Source organism: Macrotis lagotis, unplaced genomic scaffold, assembly GCF_037893015.1.
Source record: "Macrotis lagotis isolate mMagLag1 unplaced genomic scaffold, bilby.v1.9.chrom.fasta BILBYCTG115, whole genome shotgun sequence".
Classification (NCBI taxonomy): Eukaryota; Metazoa; Chordata; class Mammalia; order Peramelemorphia; family Peramelidae; genus Macrotis; species Macrotis lagotis.
In genome coordinates, this window is record NW_027422022.1 from 73,999 (window position 1) to 99,977 (window position 25,979).

The 25,979-nt window shown below is 36.3% G+C and overlaps 1 protein-coding gene across 1 annotated transcript; it reads right to left on the reverse strand.

Moving 5' to 3' along the window:
• Nucleotides 1-328: 328 nt before the first annotated feature.
• LOC141504114 (uncharacterized) lies at nt 329-14,842 on the reverse strand. The gene is made up of 5 exons (XM_074208951.1): nt 12,551-14,842; nt 9,597-12,025; nt 7,480-7,822; nt 3,951-4,169; nt 329-661 (listed from the first exon to the last, which is right to left on the reverse strand). The coding sequence occupies exons 3-5, from the start codon at nt 7,624-7,626 to the stop codon at nt 329-331; spliced, it is 699 nt and encodes a 232-aa protein (XP_074065052.1). The 5' UTR covers nt 7,627-7,822; nt 9,597-12,025; nt 12,551-14,842.
• Between the last annotated feature and the right edge of the window lie 11,137 nt (nt 14,843-25,979).

Below are 25,979 nucleotides of genomic sequence, written 5' to 3' on the forward strand. Positions count from 1 at the left end.
AGAGCCTAATATGATTGATTAGTGCTGGGTATGGGGACAGAAAGTTAGCTCAATTGACATCTCTAACACACACCAATTGTGACATCGTTGGTCAATCACTTACCTTAGTTTCCTAATGTTTCAAAGGGTGTTATAGTATTTACATGATAAAGTTGTAGTAGGCCTATATAATGTTCCACTCAGGATATTCCAAAAGTCTTAGTGCAGTTTTAGACCTTAAACGCTTTGGAACACCTAAAAAAATTAAAGCTCTACATACTTGTCAGTTATTTTTATTTGGTTCATGCCTGCCAAGAAGCCGTTTGTTCCTTCTTCAGGATATGTCATTCTACCTGAAGACCACCTCACTATTCACAAAATTCAAAGCTTCTCTTTGGAGAGATTTAGGTCTTATGAAAACCATGGTGAGAAGGTATACTCCCAATAGCATAGTACAAAAAATTGTTAGGATATTGTAATCAGCTTGATTTTTCCCCATATTTATTGAGGAATAATTTTCCCTGAAAATTCTGTTTGTAAATGATCCACACACCTCTGTTTGAAGAGTCTTGTTTTTCACCAGCAGGTCTGCAAAGTCAGTATGAACTGAGTTAGCTCCCCTTTTGAAGTACAGCATGGAGTTTGGAGAAGAGTCTGCTTCAAGGGGTGGGTCAAAAGGAGACTGAAAAGAGAAATTGCAAGTATTTGAGCCTTTACTACCAGCCTTATGGATAGAACTAAAAATTTACAATCCCACAATAGTTCTTCAAATATTCCCTGTTAAGGAAGGACACATTTCTAAGGATCCCTCTCAAAAACAGTCCTACCATCACTATCTGAGATAAAAGATTGAATTGTGCACATAATTGTTTGCTTGTTGCCTCCCACATTAGGATGTAAGCTCCTTGAGGGTAAGGACATGTCTTTTGCCTTTCTTGAAGTTCCCCATGTTAAGCATAGTGACTGACACATCATTAGCACAATAAATTCTGGGTAATTTAACTTACACATTAATGTATCTACCCAGATAGATCTATGGAGCAGAGGGACCATGAAAGTTTATGTAAAAGCACTGAGAAAAATTTGTCTAATTTCCAATAAAAGTTTTACAATGACTATAAGCCACAGTGGGTCACCCAAAGAATATTTCTTATTATTTTGGAACTAGGCAGATACTATTTAATTCCAGAGGATTATAGGATTTGAAACTGGGGAGGACTCTGGGGGTAGAGTAGAATGAGAGAATGTTTGAGAAAACTGATGCCCAGAGATATTTAACTGGAAATTTATCCAAATCATAGTTCATGATTATTCTTACTAACATTGTTAAGAGCTAGGTTTGCATTTGTCTGCTAACTTGCTAAGACATATTTTTCCTTTATTACAAGGTCGCCACCTAATGTCAAATAAGGGGAAGAGCAATTAATAAACTCAATTATATTATCTTTTTCTTAAGTCAAAGTTAATGAAACTAATATACAAGGAAAAATATTCTACGATCATTCAAATAATCATTGGATAAACATGAATTTATCACATTATACTTGGTGATAGAAAAATTTCAATCCTCAAATATATTTCCCCAAAGTTATCAGTTTTTAAGATATAAAATTGTAATGACCAATATTTGTAGTAGAGAACAGATAATCAAATATTCCTCTCAGAGACCTTGAGGCTCACAAAAGCAGATCATATATTAGGTTGCAGTTATTATTTATTTTCCTTAAATGATTATTACAAATCAATCTTAAATACTTTCTAGAGACTCTTTGCAGCATTCTGACATTGGTTATTGCAGGTTCTTAGAAAAAATTCAGTGCTATTTTATATTGCTGCTGCTGCTGCTGTTGTTGTCACTTAGTCTTGTCCAACACTATTTGACCTCATGGATTTTATCCTTGGAGTTTTCTTGGCAAAAAAACAGGAGGTTTGCCATTTCGTTCTCCAGTATGTTCCTGGCATCATTGGCACAGGATTTTTAGCATTCATTTAAGACAACTCCACAAGAGAGATACTTTTTTTATGAACAATGGTAACATAGAACATCAAACCAGCATTTAACCAAGTTCCTCAAAAAGTGTTCTTTTCTGGTATTAAGTCTCCTTAAAATGATATTGCATATATATAAACATATATTATATTATATATAATATATATATACACACATATTTCATAATATCTAATTCAAAATTCATTAGGCATCTTTACTCTATGCCCGATAGTAGAATTTTTACTATAATAAATATAGTCTCTTCGAAAGGACTTATGGTAGTTTTAAGTTTTAATAATAAAAATAATATAAAAAGATTATCTTTTAAAACTACATTTTTCCTAGTTACATATAAGGGCAATATTTTACATTCATTTACCCCCTCCCTTCTTCCCTTAACTCTTCCCTCCATGAGATGATAAGCAACTTGATATATATGCTCATAAATGTTCAATGAGGCAAAACATATTACCATATTAGTAATGTTGTAAATAAAAACACATACCCAAAGGGAAAAAAAAAAACCATGAAAAAAATAAGGTGGAAAATAGTATGCTTTTGGGTCAGCTAGGTGGTGTGGTGGATAAAGCACTGGCCTTGGAGTTAGGGGTGCCTGGGTTCAAATCCAGTCTCAGACACTTAATAATTACCAAGCTGTGTGGCCTTGGGCAAGTCACTTAACCCCATTTTCCTTGCAAAAAAACCATATAAAAAACCAGTATGCTTTGATCTGCATTCAGATACCATAAAGTTCTTTCTCTGGAGGTAAATAGCATTTTTTTCATCACAAGTGCTTTGGCATTGTCTTGGATTGCACTGCTGAGAATAAGTTGCAAAATCTCCAAGCTATTCAGACTTTTGGAACCCCTGTATAGAAACTCCTCATGGAGTGTACAATCTAGAAGGAACTGTATGAAACAAAAGCAATTGAATTCCAGTCCTTTGCCAAGTTTTGTTGAGTCTAACTCAAAATCTGTTTTCCATCCTCTTCTCTGTATTCATGCAACCATTAACCTCATCATCTCCAATACTGTAAGAGTTTCTTAATTAGTTTCCTGGCTTCCATTTGTTGTCTCTTCCAATCTATCCTTGACATAGTTCACAAAATGCGTCTTCCTAAGGATATCACTATCTCTATCACTCCTTTTCTCAAAAATCTTCAAGTTCCTTTTTGTAACTCTCTTACAAAACCCTTTCTCTTACAAAACCCATTTGTTAATGCACACTTCCCCTTCAAATTGCCTTATATTTGCTCATCTATCTACGTGCTATGCCCCACTGTTGTTCAGTCATTTTAGTCATATCCAACTCTTCATGACACCATCTGGGATTTCAGTTTCCTACTCCAGCTTATTTTACAGATAAGGAATTGAGAGAAACAGGCTTAAGTGACTTGCTTAGCTAGCTAATAAGTATCTGGGGCCAGATTTGAACTCAGGAGATAAGTCCTGACTTCATGCTCAGAACTCTCTCTGCCACCCAGCTGCCTTATATCTTTACTTGGATATCTCCAAGTAAAATGCAGTGTGACCATATGAGTAGTTGATTAATGTTTGTTGAATTGAATAATACTAGGCATAATGAGTGCATAGGAAGAGTACTGAGTATCATGAAATATTTTAATATAAAATGGACTTAATTTCATTGCTTTTGTATTTACTCAAGTAAAAACTATTGGTACAGACTATTGTCAGTAGCTGTCTAATAAATATTGAATTAGGTATTAAGGAACATATCTAAAGATACAATATCTTATGGAAACTATTTAAAACGAAGAAAGAACAGTTTTCTAGTAAACCATCATATGAGAGATAATGAATCCTTGAAAAATAAAGATTTCCACAGTAATTGAATGAGACTATAATTCCCTAAGCAACAAATATGAGAAACTGTTTTTTAATCACAATGCTAAATTGTGACTAATTCTTTAGACATTACTTTAATAGAAAGGCTCTTTTTTGAAAGTCGGGGGAAAAAGTACCTCTTTTGCTCGTTTTACTACTGCTTCAATTTCTCTGTTTACTGTATATAGCTCATTAGTAAGAGCTTCCAGCTTCTGATAGGCCCTTTCTTTGTCCTCTCTGGCTTCTGGCTCAGTGTAGTTTAACATGGTTTTCAAATTGGTCACCTTTTTAGATGGCTTCTCTTTAATTGTTTCAAGCCTTTGAAAAGATTTCTGGAGTTTTTCAATGGTTTTGTCCTGAGGGGTAGGAAGAGAACGATTATGATTCTGGCATTAATATTTAAAAAGCAAATAAAAAGGGGGGGAACAGACATTTCTTAGTATTTAGTAAGAGCAAGGCTCTGAGCTAAGTACTTTGCAAAATTCATCTCATTTAGAAATGGAAATTAAAACAACTATGAGGAACCACCTCACAATCAAACTGACTAAAATGAGAAAAAGGGAAAAATATCATTGTTGGAGACATTGTGGGAAGATTAGGACATTAATACCCTGTTGGTGGAGTTGTAAACTGATCCATTCATTCTGAAGAGCAATAGAGAACTATGCCCAGAAAACTGATCATAATGGCCCCATCACTCCTATCTTGAGAGTTATGCCATTTTATAAAGCTCTCTCTCTCTCTCTCTCTCTCTCTCTCTCTCTCTCTCTCTCTCTCTCTCTCTCTCTCGCAAGGCAATGGGCTTAAGTGGCTTGCCCAAGGCCACACAGGTAGGTAATAAATTATCTGAGGGTGGATTTGAACTCAGGTACTCCTGACATTGGTTATCGCAGGTTCTTAGAAAAAATTCAGTGCTATTTTATATTGCTGCTGCTGCTGCTGTTGTTGTCACTTAGCCTTGTCCAACAGTATTTGACCTCATGGATTTTATCCTTGGAGTTTTCTTGGCAAAAAACCAGAAACTACCCCGTTTGCTTGCAAAGAAACCCTAAAAAAAAACCAAAAACAAAATGTCTTGTAGTAGAAGGGACATAAATAAGTGATTTCAAAGGTGGCATCGGTGGTCAAAACCACCCTGAACTGGCTGAGAAGTCCTCCAGTTGGGAGATTTATCCTGAAGGAGAGGCCAGAGAATAATAGGGTGTCCTAAAGGAGGGAGATTTGGGGTTCCCTCGCCAGGAATTTCCCCCAAATCTTTAAAGCCGATGGCTGCCTCCACACTTGAGGAGCAAGGCAGCCACTGGCTCACTGAGGTGGTAGCTGTCCTGGTGGGTTGAGTTAAAGAGAAAAAAACTGTGGTTTGAAGACAGGTTAGAACAGAGAAAGAACTTTTAAGGAAAAGATTGAGAAGTTATAGTAGGGAAGATTCTTTATTCTTATCACTGTTTGGGAAAAATTCCTTATTTTCTGTTTGGGAAAAATTCCTTATTTTCTCCCTATTGGGGGAAGGGTGTGGTAGACTGAAGGCAAGGCAGCCTTGATCCTATCTGCCAACTGGTTAAGACTTGAACTCTAAACTAAATCTGGCTGAGGTGTGTCTCACCCAGCCATGGGGTTGGGCATGAGATATCAAGTACTGAAGCCTTAAAAGGAAAGAGACCCCACCGCAGGCAAGATATATGATTGGGAAAGGAAGAGAATATAAAATCCTTGGGTTAGGAGTTACATTTATTGAAAGGACATAATATTTAATGAATGTCTCTGCTCTGGTTATATGGCCTAAGAGTGATGACTCTCACCATGTTTCTGAACTGGAGTTTTGGTAATCACTGTGAGGGTTTTAAAAGAAGGTTATTAGTTTTGTTACATTCTGACCGAATTTGTACAGAATGGGAGGAATTAAATAATAACCTAGATTATTAAAATGGTTTGGGATTTTAAACTGTATCGAAACACCTTTGAGTTAAAGGAAAGTGGTATTAGGTTAACTAAGAAGAAAATATGTGCATGTGTATGTATTCATCTACACACACACATACATACATAAAACTAAGAAGAAAACATATGTTATCAGGGAAATTTACTGATTTCTTTTGGGACAAAACTCTAGTACATTACATTTTTATTTTGATGGAGTTTCTGGAATGTGAATACTGGATTCTTTGTATAAAGTACTCGAAAGCTTTTATCAAACTAAATTGTTAGAAGTTTAGTTATAATTGCATTGGGGTTTTAAATTTATCATGTGTATGAGATTGGATCCTTCGAGGATCTGGGTAAAGAGGTCTGGGAGATAAAAGTTTAAAGATATCAGTGGAGACATTGCTCGTGTTCTAAGGGAAATGAAGTGTTTAATTAAGAATTTTATGTTTGATGTAAATTAACAATGTTATGTTCAATTTTAAAGAAGCTAAGAATGTGAACTTTGCTTTTGGTAACTGTAGACAGCTGATGTGGGGGCTTTGAACAAATAGCAATTGTGTAGTCCCACTGTCAGATAACGTATTGATGAGTAAGTTGTATTTCTCAGTTATGTCAAATTGTTTTGTAAGTGCAAAGGGAATATATTTGCAATGTTTAGTTAGATCTTGTGAATATATGATATTTAAATTCTGCATTGCTGTAACTTAGGAATAACATGTGATTGTCTTTCAAGCGCAGTAAGTAAAATATCAAAAATTCTGACCCATTCTGGGATAGCTCTGTGGGTTCATGAATAATGTGTGAATGGAAGGATTGCTTGTACAAGGTAGTAATTTGTGTGGTATTCTTAATTGTTGTTTTATTATATTGGAATATAATAATATAATATAATATAATATAATATAATATAATATAATATAATATAATATAATATAATAATAATAATAATAATAATAATAATATGTTGCAAATTTGAAGTCACCTAAGATGTTTTAATGGTTTTAAAGAATTCTGAAAAGTAATTTTGTTTGTTGGGGGCAGCTTAGAGTTATAGTGAATAGAGCATTGGTCTTGGAGACAGGAGGACCTGAGTTCAAACTAGACTTCAGACACACTAAAGATTACCTAGTTGTATGGCCTTGGGCAAGCCACTTAACCCCATTCCCTTGCAAAAAAATGTAAAAAAAAATATGATGAGAAATAGAGAGAACATTTTCAGACTTTTTACCCCTTATTTCCTTGCCTCTTGTCTAAGAGGACATTTTATTGTTGAGTTCTAGTCATTCCATTTAGAATATTAGCTTAAAAATATATTGATGAAGTGAATGAGTCTATAATAACTGGCTATCTCTGTAGTTAGAGGCTGTCACATAACACATCATAAGTATTAAATTCAAATTAAAAAATTAAAATTCTGTTTTAATTTTCATTAGAAGAAAATGTTTCATTATTAATTGTTTCAGGGTTGTTAGTAATAAAATCAAAGATCATATCTGAGCAAGGATTCAAAGAATCTTAATTCTAATGACTTTTACAAGAAGGTTTGAAGAAAAGGAGTTGTGGAAGTCACAGTCGCTTTAGTTATGGGGAGATGGACATCCAACATGGAGATCCAACAGAACATTTTTTTTCTGTTTCAATGAGAGCATAGACTAAACCCCAAACAAGTTTGTGGAAAACTACTGCACAGTATTAGGAAGGAAAGGCTAGGAAACTAGATGGAAAAAAAAAAAAACAGAGTACCTGACCCATCACTGCACGATTTTTCCAAGATGGGTGAAATGATGGATGCTGCACTTTTGGTATCATAGTCTCTTGTTGGTCTTTGCTTCCATTAGCAAAAGACTTTCCTGAATCTGATTGACTTACAAACTGATGAGGATCTTCCATGCCAGCATAAATGGAAGCGTCTGGTTCTGCAAGGAGCCAATATATGTGTCACTGATGAGGTGATCACAAGGTCCACCTAGAGTCAATATTAATACCTTCAGATAGGTTCTACTGCAGTCTCTTTCTCTCTATTTAGCAAGTTCTCATAGGAGTTGCCCGCTTAAATTACTGTGATACCTGAAGGTGGGCTTTGTTTCTAAAGAGGTAATCAAAACACAATAATTAGATTGTGACTTATAGTAACTTGTGCTTATATTTACGCTTATATATGTCTATACATATATTTATATATGTACATATATATGTATACTGTGCCATCTAGCCACCTACATATAAAATATAATATGAATAATTTGTGAATCTTATATGTTAAATTATTATATTTACCCACACAATTGAATTATAGGCCTTGATTGTTTTTCATTCTTTGTTCTTAAGAGGACCAGTGATGTCAGGAGAGTGTTGACTTCCAAGTAAATTAGATTTAAGTCATCAACCTCACTCTCTCTTCCAGAGTCATCAGAGTTTACTGATAAAACAGAGATCAGGATGATGAGATGACTGCAGATGCACTGGGAGACCTTGGCCTTTTAAACCAAGGTCTTTTGCAGCTCTCACTTTGTCTGAGACAACACACATTCAGTAAAAATTGTTAGGTAAGAAGTAAGGAAAAAGATAGACTATTTCGCCTTCATAAAAGAATCAATCTGAGAAGAGAAAAAAGACCCTCAGAATTTCTACCCAAAACAGAAGGTTCTTCTTAAATTAGGGTAGACTTTTGTAACTAAAACAAGTGATACCTGAAAGGAATTGCATTAGTCATTTATATCTTTGCTCTAGTTAATAAGTTCTTCATAACAAAATCTTGCCAGTCATGTAAAAGTTGCTGGATGAGAAGGGAGAAATATATAATCCTATCTGGGAATTATGTAGTCTAAATTGGGATTTTGTCTTGAGTGTGAAGCTTAATGGCAATCCCTGAGCTAATAGAGAGAAACAGAGAATCACTTTCTTTTTTGTTTTTATTTTGTATGTTTATTTTTAAAGGTCAACACATATTTAGACAACTTATATAGTTCCAACAGAAATAGTCTGGCAAAAGCAGCAACGGTATCTTAATGTGTTCTCACATTCAGACACTGGTTGGGATCATCCGAGTTCTTTAAAATTTAAAAAAAAATAGTTTATTGGTACACATCATTCTTATCTGCAAGGTAATCTACAATCTCTTGTGGATACATTAACTTTTTGGCATCTGTGTCAGGAATTTAAAACCCAAATTCATCTTCCATGGTCATTATAATTTCTACTTGGTCCAAACTATCCAACCCCAGGTCTTTCATGAAATGGAAAGAGACTGAAAGCTTTTCTGAGTCAATCTAATCATATAGTTTGAAGACACAGAGGACACAGTCCTAAATGCTCTCCAGTGTCAGAGGGGGCATGTCACTATATCGGTGGCTCAACTGTGGGGATATTCCTGAAACAGCCTCTGCCTGCCTTCTCCGCCACCCTGCCACCATCGGGCCCCCTAAACCCCGTCGCCATCGCCGCCCCTTAAACCCCGCCGACTGGCCGAACCCAGACTCCGAAGCAAGGCGAGCGGGGGCTCCGGGGGCGGGAGGGGGGCGCCGAGGCCGAGAGGACACGGGTTGCCATGGCTACGCTGACCCGAGTCTCAGTATCACTCTTAACAGAATGGAAGGTTACATAGAAATGTATCAGATAAATCCCGATATAATTCAGAGCCTTTGAATTATAATGTCAAGAATACAATAGTATGACTCTACATTTATAAGAACTAGAAAATCAGGAAGCTGCTTGAAGATAAAATCCTGTGATTTAGATGGCTGTATGTCTCTTATTTTTAACTATTTCTAAGGTAATTTTGAAAATTCTATAAAGGCTTGAATGTAGGATATAAAGTATTATGCTATATGTAGAAGATAAATGAAGTGAGAAGTTCTTACCCTATCAGGCAAAGTAGAAAAATGAAAATCTAAGACCGATCCTGGGAAGGGTTTGCGCATCTCATTAAGTAGCTGCAACTGCTGTGCCTGTAGAATGTAGAATGTTTACATTTCAAAGAGATGGTTGCTGAGCAGTGACCTCCCAGGGATGAAATGACAGGACCACTTGCATTCAGTTCAATTCAACAAATATTTATTAATCACTTACTGGCTGGATATTCAGAATTGAGTAAAACACTAAGGATCTGGATTCAAATTATTATTCATTAATAGGTGTGGGGACATGAACAATTTACTTCATCTCTCTTTCATCTGAGGTTTCTTCATCTGTAAAATAAGAAGTAGAGAGTGGAATATGTTTGAAACCCTCCTAGCTTTAAGGTTGTATAAGTATCTTTGCCCTCAAGGAGCTTTCAATCCAGTTAGGGAGAAAAAGATAATCAAATGGCTATGATACATAGCATAATTGGTGCCAAAGAGATTTCAAAACAAAATACCATGGTTGTTCAGAAAAGAGAGATTATATGAATTTGGGAGGATCAAGAAAATCTTCATGGAGGAGGGAGAACTTGAATTTTGGAAGACGGGAAGACTATCAGTCAGATATAATGGCTTTTCATGTGGTCGTATTAAAACCCCAAGTAATTTCAATAAATTGTTTCTCAAAAAAAAGCATCCAACTGACTCATTAAAATTCAAAACACAAGAAAAGGTAAAAATTATGTTTTGGCTCTTTCTGCCTGTGAAAAAACTATTTTTCCATTAGAATAAAACAAAAAAACCAAAATAAACAAAAATCTTAAATGCTTAGTGTAACATGAAACTAGTTGTACATGCATATTCACTCTTCCGTTGTCCTCTTTTGGTACATTGATGATAAGGGTCTCCAGGTCTTCATAAAATTTTTCTTTAACTTCATCAGTGTTCATCATGGTGGAAGCATGGGCATCAATGATGGTGGCATGGCATTTTCCTGGAAATGGTAATCTCATTGTCATAAGGCTGTCATTCAGATTATTAGGTCCCTTTTGGTAGGCATTCAAGAATGTTGACTATTTTAGCTTTTTTTTGTTTTTTTGTTTTAGGGTTTTGTGAGGCAAGTGGTGTTAAGTGTCTTGCCCAAGGCCACACAGCTAGGTAATTATTAAGTGTCTGAGACCAGATTTGAACCCAGGTACTTCTGACTCCAAGGCCAATGCTTTATCCACTATGCCACCTAGCCGCCCTAGATTAGTTTTGATAGCAAAACATAGCTCAGTTTCATGGCGTTCCCTTTCACTGTGATCCCTCCAGAAAAAATGTGTATCCAGCTCTGACTTCAGTAAGCTGGCCTTCATTTCCAAGCCTAGTTTCACTCAGGGCTGCTATGTGGATACCATACCTGCTGAGTTCTCTTGTGACAAGACCTGTTTGTCTTTCAGATCTATTGGATCTTGTGTTATCTAGGAATGTGCCAATGTATTGTTCATCCAAAAACTGACTGAAATTTTCCAGGTTATATGGCATGAAGAGGTTATCCTCCCCCAAGAATTCAAGGTTGCCTCTATCATCCATCTCTATAAAGGCAAAGGGAATAGATTCACCTGTGACAATCACAGGGGTACTTCTCTTTTATTCATTGCTGGTTAGATTCTTGCCAGAGTCCTTCTCAATAGGCTGGTTCTTCAACTGGAAGTTGGTCATCTTCCTGAGAGCCAATGTGGCTTCAGAAAGGGTAGAGGAACAATCAATGTGTTTGCTGCCCGATAACTCCAGGAAAAATGCCAGGAACAGCACAGAGGACTGTAAACATTGGAGATCTGACCAAGGACTTTGATACCATCAGTCATGAGGGTTTATGGAAAAATTATGCCCAGAGAAGTTAATCAGTATTATACATGAGTTCCATGACAACATGCTAGCCCAGGGTTCTGGATAGTGGACAATGCTCTAGAGATTTCCCATTCGCCAATGGAGTAAAACAAGCATTTTTCCTTGTTCCCATGGTTTTCATCATGGTGTTTTCAGCCATGTTATCAAATACCTTTACTGAGAATGAACATGGCCTCAAGGTCAGCTTGGTGGGAAATTCTTTAACTTGAAAAGGCTACAAGCCTAGACCAAAGTGGAGGTAATGTTGGTGCATGATCTTCTGTTTGAAGATGATTGTGCCCTCAGTGTAGACTCTGAAGCTGAGATGCAACAAAATATGGATAGATTCTCTGCTGCTTGTGTTCATTTTGGTCTTGCAATGAACATCAAGAAAACCAAAGTGCTCCATCAGTCAGCACCACATCATCCAAATGTGGAACCATCAAATAGAGCAAATGAAGAAGTATTAAGCATGGTGGACAAGTTCAATTACCTTGCCTGTGTCCTTGCCAGGGAGGTTCACATTGATAATAAAGTCAGCAATAGCATTACCAAGCTAGCTCAGTATTTGGGTGGTTCTGAAATAAAGTGTGGGAGAGAAGAGATATTAGACTGACTACTGAACTGAAGGTCTACAGAGCTATTGTGCTGACCTCATTGCAGTAGATCTGTGAAACTTGGACAGTCTACCAGCACCAGGTCTGGAAACTGAATAGCTTGTCTTAGGAAGATTGTGATCACCTGGCAGGATAAAATACCATAAGATCCTTTCTCATATTAAACTGCCTTGCATTCCAACATTACTACAGAAAGTGTAGCTACGATGGACTGGTCATCTTGTTAGAATTCCAGATGTATGTTTTCCAAAATAATTATTTTATGGAGAACTCACACAGAGCAAGCACTCACAAGAGGGTCAGAAGGATACCCTGAAGTTCTCATTGAAGAAATTTAAAATTTATTGCATAGCATGGGAGACTCTGGCACAGGACCACCTAGCATGGCATGCCCTCATTAGTGAAGGAGCTGCATTCTGTGAGGAAGGCAGACACGTCTGTTTAGAGTACCCATCCTAGGTTTCACATGGACTATTTGTGACTGACCTGTGGTAGAGCATTCTGAGCTTGTACTGGTCTGATCAGCCACAGTTGGAGATACTCTAATTTGTGTCAAACACAGTGATGTCATTTTGGTCTTCTTCGTTAATGAAGGCCAAGAACCACTCAGCAACCCTTCCATTATTTATCAAATGACAAAAGAAATGAAGAACACATCAAATTAATAAAGAAGAAACACTATCCATTGTATTTAAGAATTTTGAAGCTGTTTGGTATTATCTTTTATTTAGTAGATAGTCATACTCTGCTCCTAATTCTCTTTCACCCACATTTCGATGTCCAATCCTTTGCCAATTCTACCTTCTAGACTTCTGGCCCAGATGGCGGAGAGAAAGCAGCCACAGTTCTAAAGTCTCCTGATCTCTTCCCCATCTATCACATGAAACAAACCTCTTAAAAGAAATCCTACCCAGAAAACCCAGAAAGAAAAGCCAGGAGAAAAAACATATACCTCAGGATTTCTCTCTGGCAGCAGCTTTGGCTGAATTCAGGCGGGTGAGTCTGGGCTCAGAGGGAGGATCAGCCCAGGATCAACCAGATTAACAGCTGAATTGGAACCAGGAGTCTGAGAGCCCGAGAGCTGGACATGCTTGATCAGCAGTGGGCATAGATGGCAGGGGCTTGAGACAACTACAGAGCAGAGGTACTGGTGTTGGTGCTGTCCCCTGGGAGCTTGCAGACAGGACTAGAGGGAAGTTCTGGAGCAGGAAAGCTGTGGACACACCATCCCTGAGCGGCTCTGGTCTGAGGAACTCAGGAGTCCCATTACAACTCAGACTTCTTCCCTAACATACAAATGCAAACTAATTCTGCCTCAGGCCCAGGTGTATGAGGAGAAGAACCAGCCCAGATGAGGAATGACCTCATGCCAGAGCAAAGCCCACTGTTGGTTGAAGGTAAAAGAATTCAATAGCGCCAACTCCTCCCTTCCAGCAAAGGGAGAAGGCCTCAATCAAGGTCACAGACACTCCAGAGAAAGCAACTAGCACCTCCTACTGGCCAGCCAGAAAAACTGCACTCAGTGAGTAAAGCCTTTAGTGATCTCAAGGCTATGTGAACCAGCCCCTCCCCAACTCAGGTCTTAGCAAAATGAAGAAGGGTCCTCAGAATGGTGGATCCATGGAAAAATTCTTGGAAGGGAAAGACCCCAACTCAGAGAGACCTGGAACCTCTGAGGAGAATACAATCTGGTCTTCAGCATAAAAGGACTTCCTTGAAGAAATAAGGAAGCAGCTTAAAAATTTGGGAGAGACAATTAATAACTTGCAACAAGAAAACAATACCATAGAAAGTAAAATTGGACAAATACAATAGGAGAATAAATCTCTCAGATCATGAATTGGACCGATACAAAATGAGAACAACTCTCTCACATCAACCAATGGACAAATACAAAATGAGAATAATTCTGTCAGATCCTCAATTAGGCAAATGCAAAAAGAAATATTTCTCTCAAAACTTCAACTGGTCAAATGGAAAGCTCTTTCAAAAGTAAAATTGACCAATTGGAAAAGGAATTGCAAAAGGTTAATGAAGAAAATTCCTCCCCCAAAAAAAGAATGGAGTATACAGAAATCAATGACTCCATGGAACAGCAAGAGTCAGTTAAACAAAATCAGAAAATAGAAAAAATTGAAGCAAATGTGAATTATAACTCTAACAGAGGGAATATACCTAGCCAGAAATGATGGACACTCATGACCTATCCATGAGACTGCTATCTAATAGGATGTAACTGGCTTTAATCCCACTTGGGAGGAAGACTCTAATAATTATCAGGAATTTTGACTCTATTCAATAGAATATACTGAACTAGAAGGGACACACACTTAGAATTTTCTATGACTTAGAATGATCTAAAAAACACTACCTCCTTAAAAAAGGAACACAGGAAAGAGACTGGAGGAGGGAGGGGATTGAATGGGGTAAATATCATTACACTAAGAGGTACAAAAAAGCCTATGGTTATACAGGGGATGAAGGGAGCAGAAGAGAAACACCTGAATTTTCTTCTCAACAGACTTGGTTTAAGTCAACCTACACATACTCAGGTAACTTATGAAATATCTAACATTTGAAGTATTGAAAGGGGAAAAGGGGAAGGGAGGATGGAGAAAGGGAAGGGGAATGAGGGAAGAAAGGGGAAATAACAAAAGGAAGGGAAGGGAAAAGGGGAAAAGGGAAAGGGGAAAGAAAAGGGAGGGGGTGATATAGGACGGCAAACACACTGAAGGGGGTGGTATTCAGAAACAAAATATTGGGGAATATGGATATGGGGGGAGAAAGGGGGAAAATACAAACAGAGGGAAGATAGCATGGAGGGCAATAAAGAAATAGTAATCATAACCTTGAATGTGAATGGGATGAATTTTCTCTTAAAACGTAAGCAAATAGCAGGGGGAATTAAAAATCAGAATCCTAAAGTATGTTGCTTACAAGAAACTCATCTGAAGCAGATAGATACATAGAGAGGAAAGGTAAAAGGTTGGAGCAAAATATATTTTGCTTCAGCTGAAGTAAAAAATGCAGGGGTAGCAATCCTTATCTCAGACAAAGAAGCAGCCAAAAATAGATAGCGTTAAAAGAGATGAGGAAGGAAACTTTATCCTCCTAAAAGTTACCATAGACAATAAAGTCATTTCAATACTGAATATATATGCACTCAGTGGGTCAGCACCCAAATTATTAGAGGAGAAGCTGAAAGAACTACATGACAACATAGACAGCCAAACTCTACTAGTGGTGACCTCAACCTCCCACTCTCAGATCTAGATAAATCGAATCACAAAATAAACAAGAAAGAAGTTAAGCAGGTAAATAGATTGTGAGAAAAATTAGGTATGGTAGACTTATGGAAGAAACTGAATGGGGATAGAAAGGAATATACCTTTTTCTCTGCAGTACATGGAACTTATCCAAAAATTGACCATGTGCAAGGAAATAAAAAACCTAATGATCAACTGCAGAAAGGCAGAAATAGTGAATACTTCTTTTTCAGACCACAATGCAATCCAAGTCATATGCAATACTGGGCCAAGGAGATATCGACCCAGAACAAATTGGAAACTGAATAACCTCATTTTAAAAAATGAGTGGAACAAAAAACAAATTATAGAAACAATTAACCATTTTGTCCCAGATAATGATAACAATGAAACAACATACCAAAACCTATGGGATTCATTCAAAGTGACTCTAAGGGGATATATTATAGCTACATATGCTTACATGAATAAATTAGAGAAAGAGGAAATCAATGAACTAAATATGAAACTAAAAAATTAAAGAAAGAACAAATTAGGAATCCCCAATTAGATACTAAATTAGAAATTCTAAAAATTAAAGGAGAAATTAATAAAATTGAAAGCAAAAATATATTGAATTATTGAATAAAACCAAAAGTTTGCATTATGAAAAAACCAATAAAACTGATAAACCTCTGCCTCTGGTCAATTTGATAGAAAAAAGAAAGAAGAAAACCAAATTGCTAGTATCATAAATTAAAAAGGTGAACATACCACCAATGAGGAGGAAATTAAAGCAGAATTTCAAAATTATTTTGCCCAACTCTATGCCAATAAATTCGATAATCTAAGTGAAATCGGTGAATATTTACAAAAATATAAGTTGCTCAGGTTAAATTTAGAAGAGATTAAATACCTAAACAAGACTATCTCAGAAAAAGAATTTCAACAAGCCATTATTGAACTCCCTAAAAAAAAATCTCCAGGGCCTGATGGAATCACAAGTGAATTCTACCAAACTTTTCAGGAACAATTGGTTCCAATTCTATATAAACACTTTGGAAAATAGGGAAAGATGGAACTCTACCTAACTCTTTCTATGAAACCAATATGTTGCTGTTACCTAAACCAGGAAGACTTAAAACAGAGAAAGAAAATTATAGACCTATTTCCCTGATGAATATAGATGCAAAAATACCAAATAAAGTCTTAGCAAAATGATTACAACAAGTCATCACTAGGATAATAAATTATAATCAAGTAGGACTTATTCCAGGAATGCAGGGTTGGTTCAATATTAGGAAAATTGTTAGTATAATCAATTATATCAACAACAAGCCTATCAGAAATCATATGATCATATCAATAGATGCTGAAAAAGCTTTTGACAAAATGCACCATCCATTCCTCTGAAAAAGACTAGAGAGTGTAGGAATAAATGGAATGTTCCTTAAAATAATTAGCAGTATCTATCTGAAACCATCAACAAGCATTATATTCAATGGGGAGAGGCTAGAGGCATGCCCAATAAGATCAGGGGTGAAACAAGGATGCCCATTATTGCCACTACTATTCAATATTGTATTAGAAATGTTAGCATCAGCAATTAGAGAAGAAAAAGAAATTGAAGGAATTAGAAATGGGAAGGATGAGCCAAAACTCTCACTCTTTGCAGATGACATGATGGTCTACCTAGAGAATTCCAAGAAATCATCCAAAAACTACTGGAAACAATTAGCAATTTCAGCAAAGTTACAGGTTATAAAATAAACCCTCATAATTTCTGAACTTTTCCATATATGTCTAGCAAGATACAGCAGGAAGAGCTAGAAAGAGAAATCCCATTCAAAGTAACCTCAGACAATATAAAATACTTGGGAGTCTATTTGCCAAGACAGACTCAGAATCTTTTTGAAAACAATTATAAAACACTTCTCACACAAATTAAATCAGATTTAAATAACTGGGCAAATATGAACTGCTCATGGATAAGTAGAGCTAATATAATAAAAATGACAATTCTACTAAAACTAAACTATCTGTTTAGTGCCCTACCAATCAAGATTCCAAAAAATTACTTTAATGAGTTAGAGAATATTTTAAGTAAATTCATATGGAGAAAGAAAAAGTCAAGAATTGTCAGGAGCTTAATGAAAAAAAGGTCAAAAGAAGTGGGCTTGGACCTATCTGATCTAAAATTATATTATAAAACAGCAGTCATCAAAATTGTTTGATATTGGCTAAGAAATAGAATGCTTGACCAGTGGAATACACTAGGTGTAAAAGCAGGAGATGATTATAATAATCTGCTGTTAGATAAGCCCAAAGAGTCCAGCCATTGGGAAAAAAAAAAACTACCTCTTAGATAAAAACTGCTGGGATAATTGGAAGTTAGCATGGAAGAAACTTAGATTAGACCAACACATAACACCCTTTACCAAGATAAGATCCAAATGGTTACAGGACTTAGATAGAAAAAACAATACTATAAGCAAAGGAAAAGATCAAGAACTAGTTTATGTGTCAAATCTTTGGAAAGGGGAGCAGTTTATGACTAAGGAAGATTTCGAGAACATCAACAAAAACCAACTAGATGATTTCCATTTACATTAAATTAATAAGCTTTTGCACAGATAAAACTAATTTAAGCAGGATCAAAAGAAATGTAGTAAACAGGGGAACAATCTTTACAACTAATGTTTCTGACAAAGGACTCATTTCTAAAATATAAAAAGAACTGAGTCATATTTTTATAACAAAAAGCCATTCCCCAATTGACAAAGGGTCAAAGGATATGCAAAGGTAATATACAGATGAGATCAAAACAATCCATAGGCATATGAAAAAATGTTCTAAATAATTATTTATTAGAGAAATGAAAATTAAAGCTTCTCTGAGGTACCACCTCACACCTCTCAGACTTGCCAATATGAACAGAAAGAATAATGTTCATTGTTGGAAGGGCTGTGGGAAATCTGGGACACTATTATATTGTTGGTGGAGCTTTGAACTCATGCAACCTTTCTGGAGAGAAATTTGGAACTCCGCAAAAAGGGCAACAAAACTGTGCATACCCTTTGATCCAGCAATACCACTACTGGGTCTATACCCTGAAGAGATGATGAAAAAGGGTAAAAACATCACTTGTACAAAAATATTCATAGCAGCCCTGTTTGTGGTGGCAAAGAATTGGAAATCAAGTAAATGTCCTTCAGTTGGGGAATGACTTAGCAAACTGTGGCTTATTTATGTCATCAAACACTATTGTTCTCTTAGAAAGAAGGAGGGAAGGGATTTCAGGGAAGCCTGGAGGGATTTGCATGGACTGATGCTGAGTGAGATGAGCAGAAGCAGAAAAACACTGTACACCCTAACAGCCACATGGGAGTGCTGTTCAACCTTGAAGGACTCGCTCATTCCATCAATGCAACAAGCTGGGTCAATTTGGGGCTCTCTGCAATGGAGAATATTATCTGCATCCAGAGAAAGAATTGTGGAGTTTGAACAAAGACCAAGGACTATTAACTTCAGTTTAGGAAAAAAATCTGATTTCTTATTGTCTGATCTTGCTATCTCTTATACTTAATGTTTCTTCCTTCTCTCATCACATTCAGTTTGGATCATGGACACAATGTAAAGACTGACAAATTGCCTTCTGTGGGAATGGGGAAAGGAAGTAAGATGGGGGAAAATTGTTAAACTCAAAATAAATTCTTTAAAAAATAGATATATGCATATACATGTGTAATTTATATGTAATGTATTATTATATACTATTACACTTATATTAAAGTTTGCAAAGAAAAAATTTAGCTTTCCATAAGTTTTAATTTTCTTTATTTCCTCTTCATTTATTGTGATTTTCCCCTGCTCCATTTCAGTTTTGTTCATTTCATTTCAAGGCTTCCCTCACTATTTTGATAAAATTGAATGATGGTTTGTCAGTTCTTATTTTTAAAAGTTTTTTTTTTTTTATATTTGTGGGTGAACTATCAGGCAAAGAAGTTAGAGCTAAAGTGCATGTACAAGCTACTATTTACTCTACTTGTGACAAGCCTCCAGTTGTGTCTCTTCCCAGGTTTCTTTCTAGAATCTAGGAGTATAAACTTCCTTCTTGTAATTGACAATTCATTTAATTCATTTCTGCCTCCATCCTAGCCCCAACCCCATCAAATTTCCCATCTTTGGAGTGATCAAAACAATTATTGATTCAAGTAGAGATTAAAGGACATTTTTCAGAAGAGAGATTGAAAGTAATATTTGCAGTGTTAAAAATTATAGTGGGGGGCAACAAGGTGGCACAATGGATAGAGCATGGTCCCTGGAGACAGGGGTATATGAATTCAAATCCAGTATCAGACACTTAAACCCTCTGGCTTGCAAAAAAAATGACAATGAGGCCACTGCTTTCAGGCTCTGAAATCTCTGCTCCTCCAACACTTTTTTTACATTTTGACTTTCCTGGAGGCTATTAAACAGAAGATTTTAACCTGGGGTTATTAATTTAGTTTTTTTAATATTTTGATAACTTTATTTAAATACAATTATTTTCCTTTACAATATTGTGTATTTCATTTTATGCATTTAGAATATTGTTCTACTCTAAGTCCCAAACACAGAACTGATGGTGTCTGACTACAGATTGAAAGATCCTTTCATTTAAATTCATTTTTCTTGAAGTTTCTATTTTTTGGGGGAAAGGGGGCTTTGCTTCCTTTTACAACATGACTAGTGAAAAAATTTTTTTCATTACTACATGTTTGCAACCTATATCAAATCACTTGCTTTCTCAATGAGGGCTTGGATGGAAGGGAGGAAGAGAAGTTAGAACTCAAGTTTTGAAAAGTGAATGTTAATGGTTGCTTTTGCATGTGACTGAGGAAAAAGTAAAGAAAAGAATATACAAAGAAAAAAATATTATTCTGAGATGTTTCTACTGGCTTCACCAGTCTGGGTCCATGACAAAACAAAAGATAAGACCCCCCTTTCTCAGATATAAGTTGATCCCAAAGTCATAATGATAGAGGAGTTCAAGCATTTTCAGTCTCAAAGAAAAGGAGAGGGCTTGAACATTCTTAGTTTCCACAATGAGCTGTTTAAAGAAAGACTGTTTCTTGGACATGTAAACGCCCTCCAGGGAAAATCCCTGCTTGAGTCCTTGTTCATTATCTTCTTTACCCTCCATTTCTCCTGGTATTGCTATTCTGTTCTTTGCACTTTGGAGAGAGAGACAGAGAGACAGAGACAGAGACAGAGACAGCCAGAGAGACAGAGTTAGACAGAGAGACAGAAAGAGATAAAGAAAAACAAAAACAGAGACAGACAGAGAGAGAGAGAGAGAGAGAGAGAGAGAGAGAGAGAGAGAGACCAAGAGAGACCAAGAGAGACAGAAAGAAACAGAGACAGAGACAGAGGGAAACAGAGACAGAGAGAGAAAAAGAGAGACAGAGAGACACAGAAAGAGAGACAGAGAAACAGGGAAAGAGACATACAGAGACAGAGTGACAGAGAGAGAGAGAGAGAGAGAGAGAGAGAGAGAAGGGAGGGAGGGAGAAAGAAGAAGGGAGAGAGTGAGAGAGACAGGTAGAGATTATTTTAAAAAGTACATCCAAGTTCTGTGACACTGTAACTTCCTTTACATTAATCCTGAGCCATTCTCCTCCCACTTCTCCCAATTCTTTGGCATCTCAAAGTTTAGGAAATGCAGAGAAAAAACAAGTAGCAACTGCAATGTGTCAAGATGATTCAGCAAGTGCTATTGAGTGTTCATCAGTTTTTGTTTTCAATTGTGTTCCTGTCACTTTTAATTTTCAAATTTTTCTGTTTTTGTGTTTGCCTTGGGAAAATGCTTTTGATTTGTTAAAACACAAATTCTTTCACTTTTAAAAATATAAACACTCAAAAATAAAAAGCTGTCTCTGAGAATACTTCTAGTGGCAACCTATTGATTTTGATATGTCAAACTGCTATTGTCTTTATGATTTGTTTTTAAATCATTCATTATTTAATTAATCTTTATTTCAATTTCACTTCAGTATACCATAATTTTCCACAGATGCTCCTTTCAACTCTTTCCGTATATCAAACCAGTTTCCCCCCAACAATATTCTGTTGTGGTTCTTAAACTTAATTTGTCTATGTGTTGGATTTGTTCAGTTCTGAGAAAAGAAAGTCATTTTTTTTATAACTGTAAGGTGGGGAAGATGTGAAAAGATAGCAATTTAATAGTCTTAATGATTCATATGAACAATCATATGATACTAAAGCCAATAATGCTAAGGAAATGTTAGGCTGAATTTAGAGATATATAATATACAGGACTAAGTACCTTGTTAGTGCTGATGCATTCTACCCTGATTGGATCACAGCTGAAGGACTATGTTACCCTTTAGGAAGAATGTTATAAACTAGAGTATATCCAATTGAAGGCAAACAAAATCATGGCTTGTGAAGTCTAGTTAAAAGAACACTGGATATTTGAACTAGATAAAAGAAGACTTGGGCCAATCTGTGAAAATAGTTTGGAGACACCCCATTTTCCAGAGCTAAAGTCCAACAAGCAGGCTGTGCCCTAAGTTTGGCCTAACAATAATCCTTTGCACTCTGGATGATATCACCCTCTGGCAAAGTGTATAGCTTAAACCAGCACCAGGTTTTCCCCTATTTCCTAGCATCATCCATCACATCTTCTGGCACCTGTACCAAATGAACTTAACTACAACTTACAACAGTGTTCCCACGAGAACTACAAATGCAAATGATGAGAACTGTCTTTCATGTATATAAGTGGCCTTAACCTTTAGGTTAAGCATTAGGCCCTCCTTCACGGGATGGGGGAGCTTCTACCTATGAGCATAATTTTCTTCATCCTGAAATTAATTAAACTTCTGACTCTTCTGTCTCTAGCCTGCTTTGTGTCACTTCCATTGCCCATAGGTTAGAAGCTGGTTTCATCCAGTTGACAAAAGCAAGGAAATAGACTCAAAACAGTCACATATATATTATTTGATCTGGGGATGTTTAGTCAACAGAAGAGAAGATTTGGTATGCTGTGTGCATGTGTATGCATGAGTATAGCTATCTTCTGTGTAAAGCAAGAAGCAAAAATTTGAAGTTTTTTTTGTAAAATAAAGGCAAATTTTGATTTAATGAATATAAAAACTTTTTTAATAATTAGAACTATCTAAATATATTGTCCTGGGCTGCCTTGAAAATACATCTTTGGGGGCAGCTAGGTGGCTCGGTGGATAAGCACCTGTCCTGGAGTTAGGAGTACCTGGGTTCAAATCCGGCCTCAGACACTTAATAATTACCTAGCTGTGTGGCCTTGGGCAAGCCACTTAACCACAATTGCCTTGCCAAAAAAAAAAGAAAATACATCTTTGATTTTAAGTTTTTAAGCAAAGATTGAATGAGTCAGTCAACAAACATACATTAAGTATTTACTGTGTGTGTGAGACATTGTGCTAAGAATTGGAATGAGCACTTGTAGGATATATTGTAGAAGAAATTCTTGCTCATATGGACAGATTATCTCTGAAGTCCTTACCTAATCTGAAATTCCGTGATTCTTTTCAATTCTTAGCCCATGTCATTTAGATTATAGATATAGATTTTAAAATTAATAGTTATAATGAATAAAGAACTTGTTTGTAATCAGAAAGACTGTGTTCAAATCTTGCCTTAGATTCTTAACTAGCTGAGCAACCCTGAAGGTCACCTAATCTCTCAGTCTCAGTTTCTTCTCAGTTCCTTTGTGTATAAAATGAGGCTAATAAAACCTTGCTTGTTGTGTTATTGTGATGTTTAAATGAAATTATATATATATATATAAAACCAATTGACAAACCTTTATAATTATAAAATTAATATGTATTATATATAAATATAATATATAAATTGTTAGTTATTATTGTTATTTTGGTTGTCCTTAAAAATGAAATCATTTTCTAGTTTAACTCTGTTAATATTCTATATTTTGGCCTCTACAATTTATTCCACTCTCCCTTTCAATCTGTATATATCCTTTTGCTTTAGGTTTGCTTCTTTTACGCAACTTCTTATTGAATTATTTTTAAAAATCCATTCTTGAACTCTTCTATTTGCATGACAAGTACAATTGTTGCTGATTTTTTAAGATATAGAATTTGAAGACATAAGATTTTAGGCCACTGAATAAGGCGAAGGAATTTGGAGCTATCTGGGATGTTGAAACTTTTCAGGATTCTATTATGGCAAAATACTTCTACAAAGCACAATGGCCAAAATTAGCAAGAAAAGCAGGAAGCACCCTGGTCTCTTTGTGTGTGTGTGTGTGTGTGTGTGTGTGTGTGTGTGTGTGTGATAGAGAGAGAGAGACACAGAGAGACACAGAGACAGAGAGAGAGAGAGAGAGAGAGAGAAGAGACAGAGAGGAGATGGACAGACTGAGAGAGAGAGAAGGTCAGGCAGCCATGGGGCTTGGTTTAACCAGGGCACATGGTGAGGTCCATTGTGCTTCCTAATAAATATGCTTTTGTTAGGTTGGACAGGGAGTGGGGTTTGGGGAGTGGTCTTACACATTGGGCCAGGTATCTTCCAGTGGCAAACCATGTCCTGGTTCCCAAGGTGTGTGACCTCTAAGTTCAACATGTCATTTCCTGTCGTACCAGTATCTAGGTCAAGGTTAAAGTGAAGGGGAAAATGGGGGACAAGATATAAACAACAGCATCAAAGGGAGACAGGATACAATCAACAATCAAGGTCACTTTACATCTCAGGAACAAACAGCCCTCCGTAATCAATAAGATTTTAACAGCCTTAAAACTATATTCATAATTCTCTATATCATTTCCCTGCATCACAATCATTTATATATGTTTTAAAGATTATCATTGTTAAATTTGTTTTCCTCACTGTTTTCAACTATATATCCCTAGAATATAATGACCATCCAAATTTATTAGATCCCAGATTCATATGAGTTTTAACTTTTACTGAGTACATAACTTTGCCTTTACACGCAAACACATTCTACCACCTCCTCCTTTCATGTCTGAAACATGGTTTTTGATTTTTACTGAAATGAGATTTTTAAGTTTCTCTTTCCCTCTCTTCCTTCAAATAATTGTGCAATTGGAGGAACTTCTCAAATTCCTCCCTAACCAATAGTTTGAATTTTATCTGCAGTACTTATAATCAAGATACAGCATCCTTTTTCATCCTTTTCTGATTTTCAACCAACTACAGGGTCACCTGTTGTTTTTCTAATCTGTAAGGTACTGCAAATTAATTTCTCATTAATCAACCAGTAAGCCTTGACTAAGTGCCTGCTGGACGCTAGGAAGAGAAATACAAAAAAAATTTAACAATACTGTCAAACAGTTAAGATTCGAATGAAGGACACATTCAAATGAGGCAAACAACAGACAGAACAAATACAAAAACAATAAATAAAAGTAGTTAAATATAAGATAGTTGGGAAGACAAGATACTAGTATTGATTTCTGTATGAATTGAGAATACTTTATAAGCCATAGGTTGAGAAAGAGTGAATACACTGAAATGGTTATGGTCAAATCAAACAGAGAAGTTTTGAATAATGTGATAATTTCACTTACCTTAGCAGTATACTTTCCAGGAATATACACATCAGTAATGAAGTTGACATATAACATTGCTCAGTGTTTGGGAGGTCTGAAGAAAAGTATGAGAGAGGAAGTATTAGACTGACTACCAAACTGAGGTTCTATGAAACCAGTAAGCCGGTCTTATTGTTATATGCCTGCAAAACCTGGACAGTGTACCAGCCCCATGTTAGGAAACTGAATTACTTTCATTTGAATTGCCTTAGAAAGATTCTGAAGATCATCTGTCATTGATAAGGTACCAGATACTGAGCTCCTTTCTCAAACTAAACTGCTAAACTTTCAAACTCTCCTGCAGAGAAGGACAATTGGCCACATTATTCAAATCTCAAATGTATGCTTGCCCAAAAGACTATCTTATGGAGAACTCACACAGAGAAAGTGCTCTCATGGTGATCAGAAGAAGTGATACAAGAACAGTGTCAAGTCTCTCTGAAGAACTTTTGAATTGATTGCATGACATGGGAGACACAGACACAGGACCATAAAGGACCACTCAACATGGCACGCCCTCTTCAGAGAAGTAACTGAAGTAGCTCAAAAGAAAATGGAGATGTGCAAATTTAGGAAATGTACCCTAAGGGGACACATAGAGAATTTTTGCCTGACTGTGATAGAGCATTTGAAGCTATATGGGTCTGATCAGTCATAGCTCGACACACTGATGTCATTTTAGTTCTCTTTGAAATGAACCACCCAACCAACCAACAACCAAAGGCGCAAAGATGGGAATTGGGATGTTAAATGTAAGTATCAGCTAGGGGGCCATTTTGACTTCATGTTTAGAGTATGATAAGGGGAGGAATGTAGAAACTATAGGTTGAGGCAAGGTTGTGAAAGTCTATAAAAGCTAGATAGAGCAGTTTGTGTTACATTCTCTGGGTAATAAAGAGCCATTCCAGTTGAGGAAAGTGCTTTGACCTGGGTCTGCATTACTACTGGGACTTGATTTGAACTCAGGGTCAGTGCTCTATCTAATGTAACACCCAACTGCCCCTTAATACCTTATTAGCAATAACATAGAGATTCATTTCAATGATCTTA

Excerpts from the sequence above, each read along its gene's own strand:
- LOC141504114 (XM_074208951.1), bottom strand. The coding sequence starts at position 7,626 with ATGGAAGATCCTCATCAGTTTGTAAGTCAATCAGATTCAGGAAAGTCT. Across the intron at positions 4,170-7,479 it reads ATCGTGCAGTGATGGGTCAG|GACAAAACCATTGAAAAACT; the intron begins GTACTCTGTTTT and ends CCTACCCCTCAG. Across the intron at positions 662-3,950 it reads TAGTAAAACGAGCAAAAGAG|TCTCCTTTTGACCCACCCCT; the intron begins GTACTTTTTCCC and ends TTCTCTTTTCAG.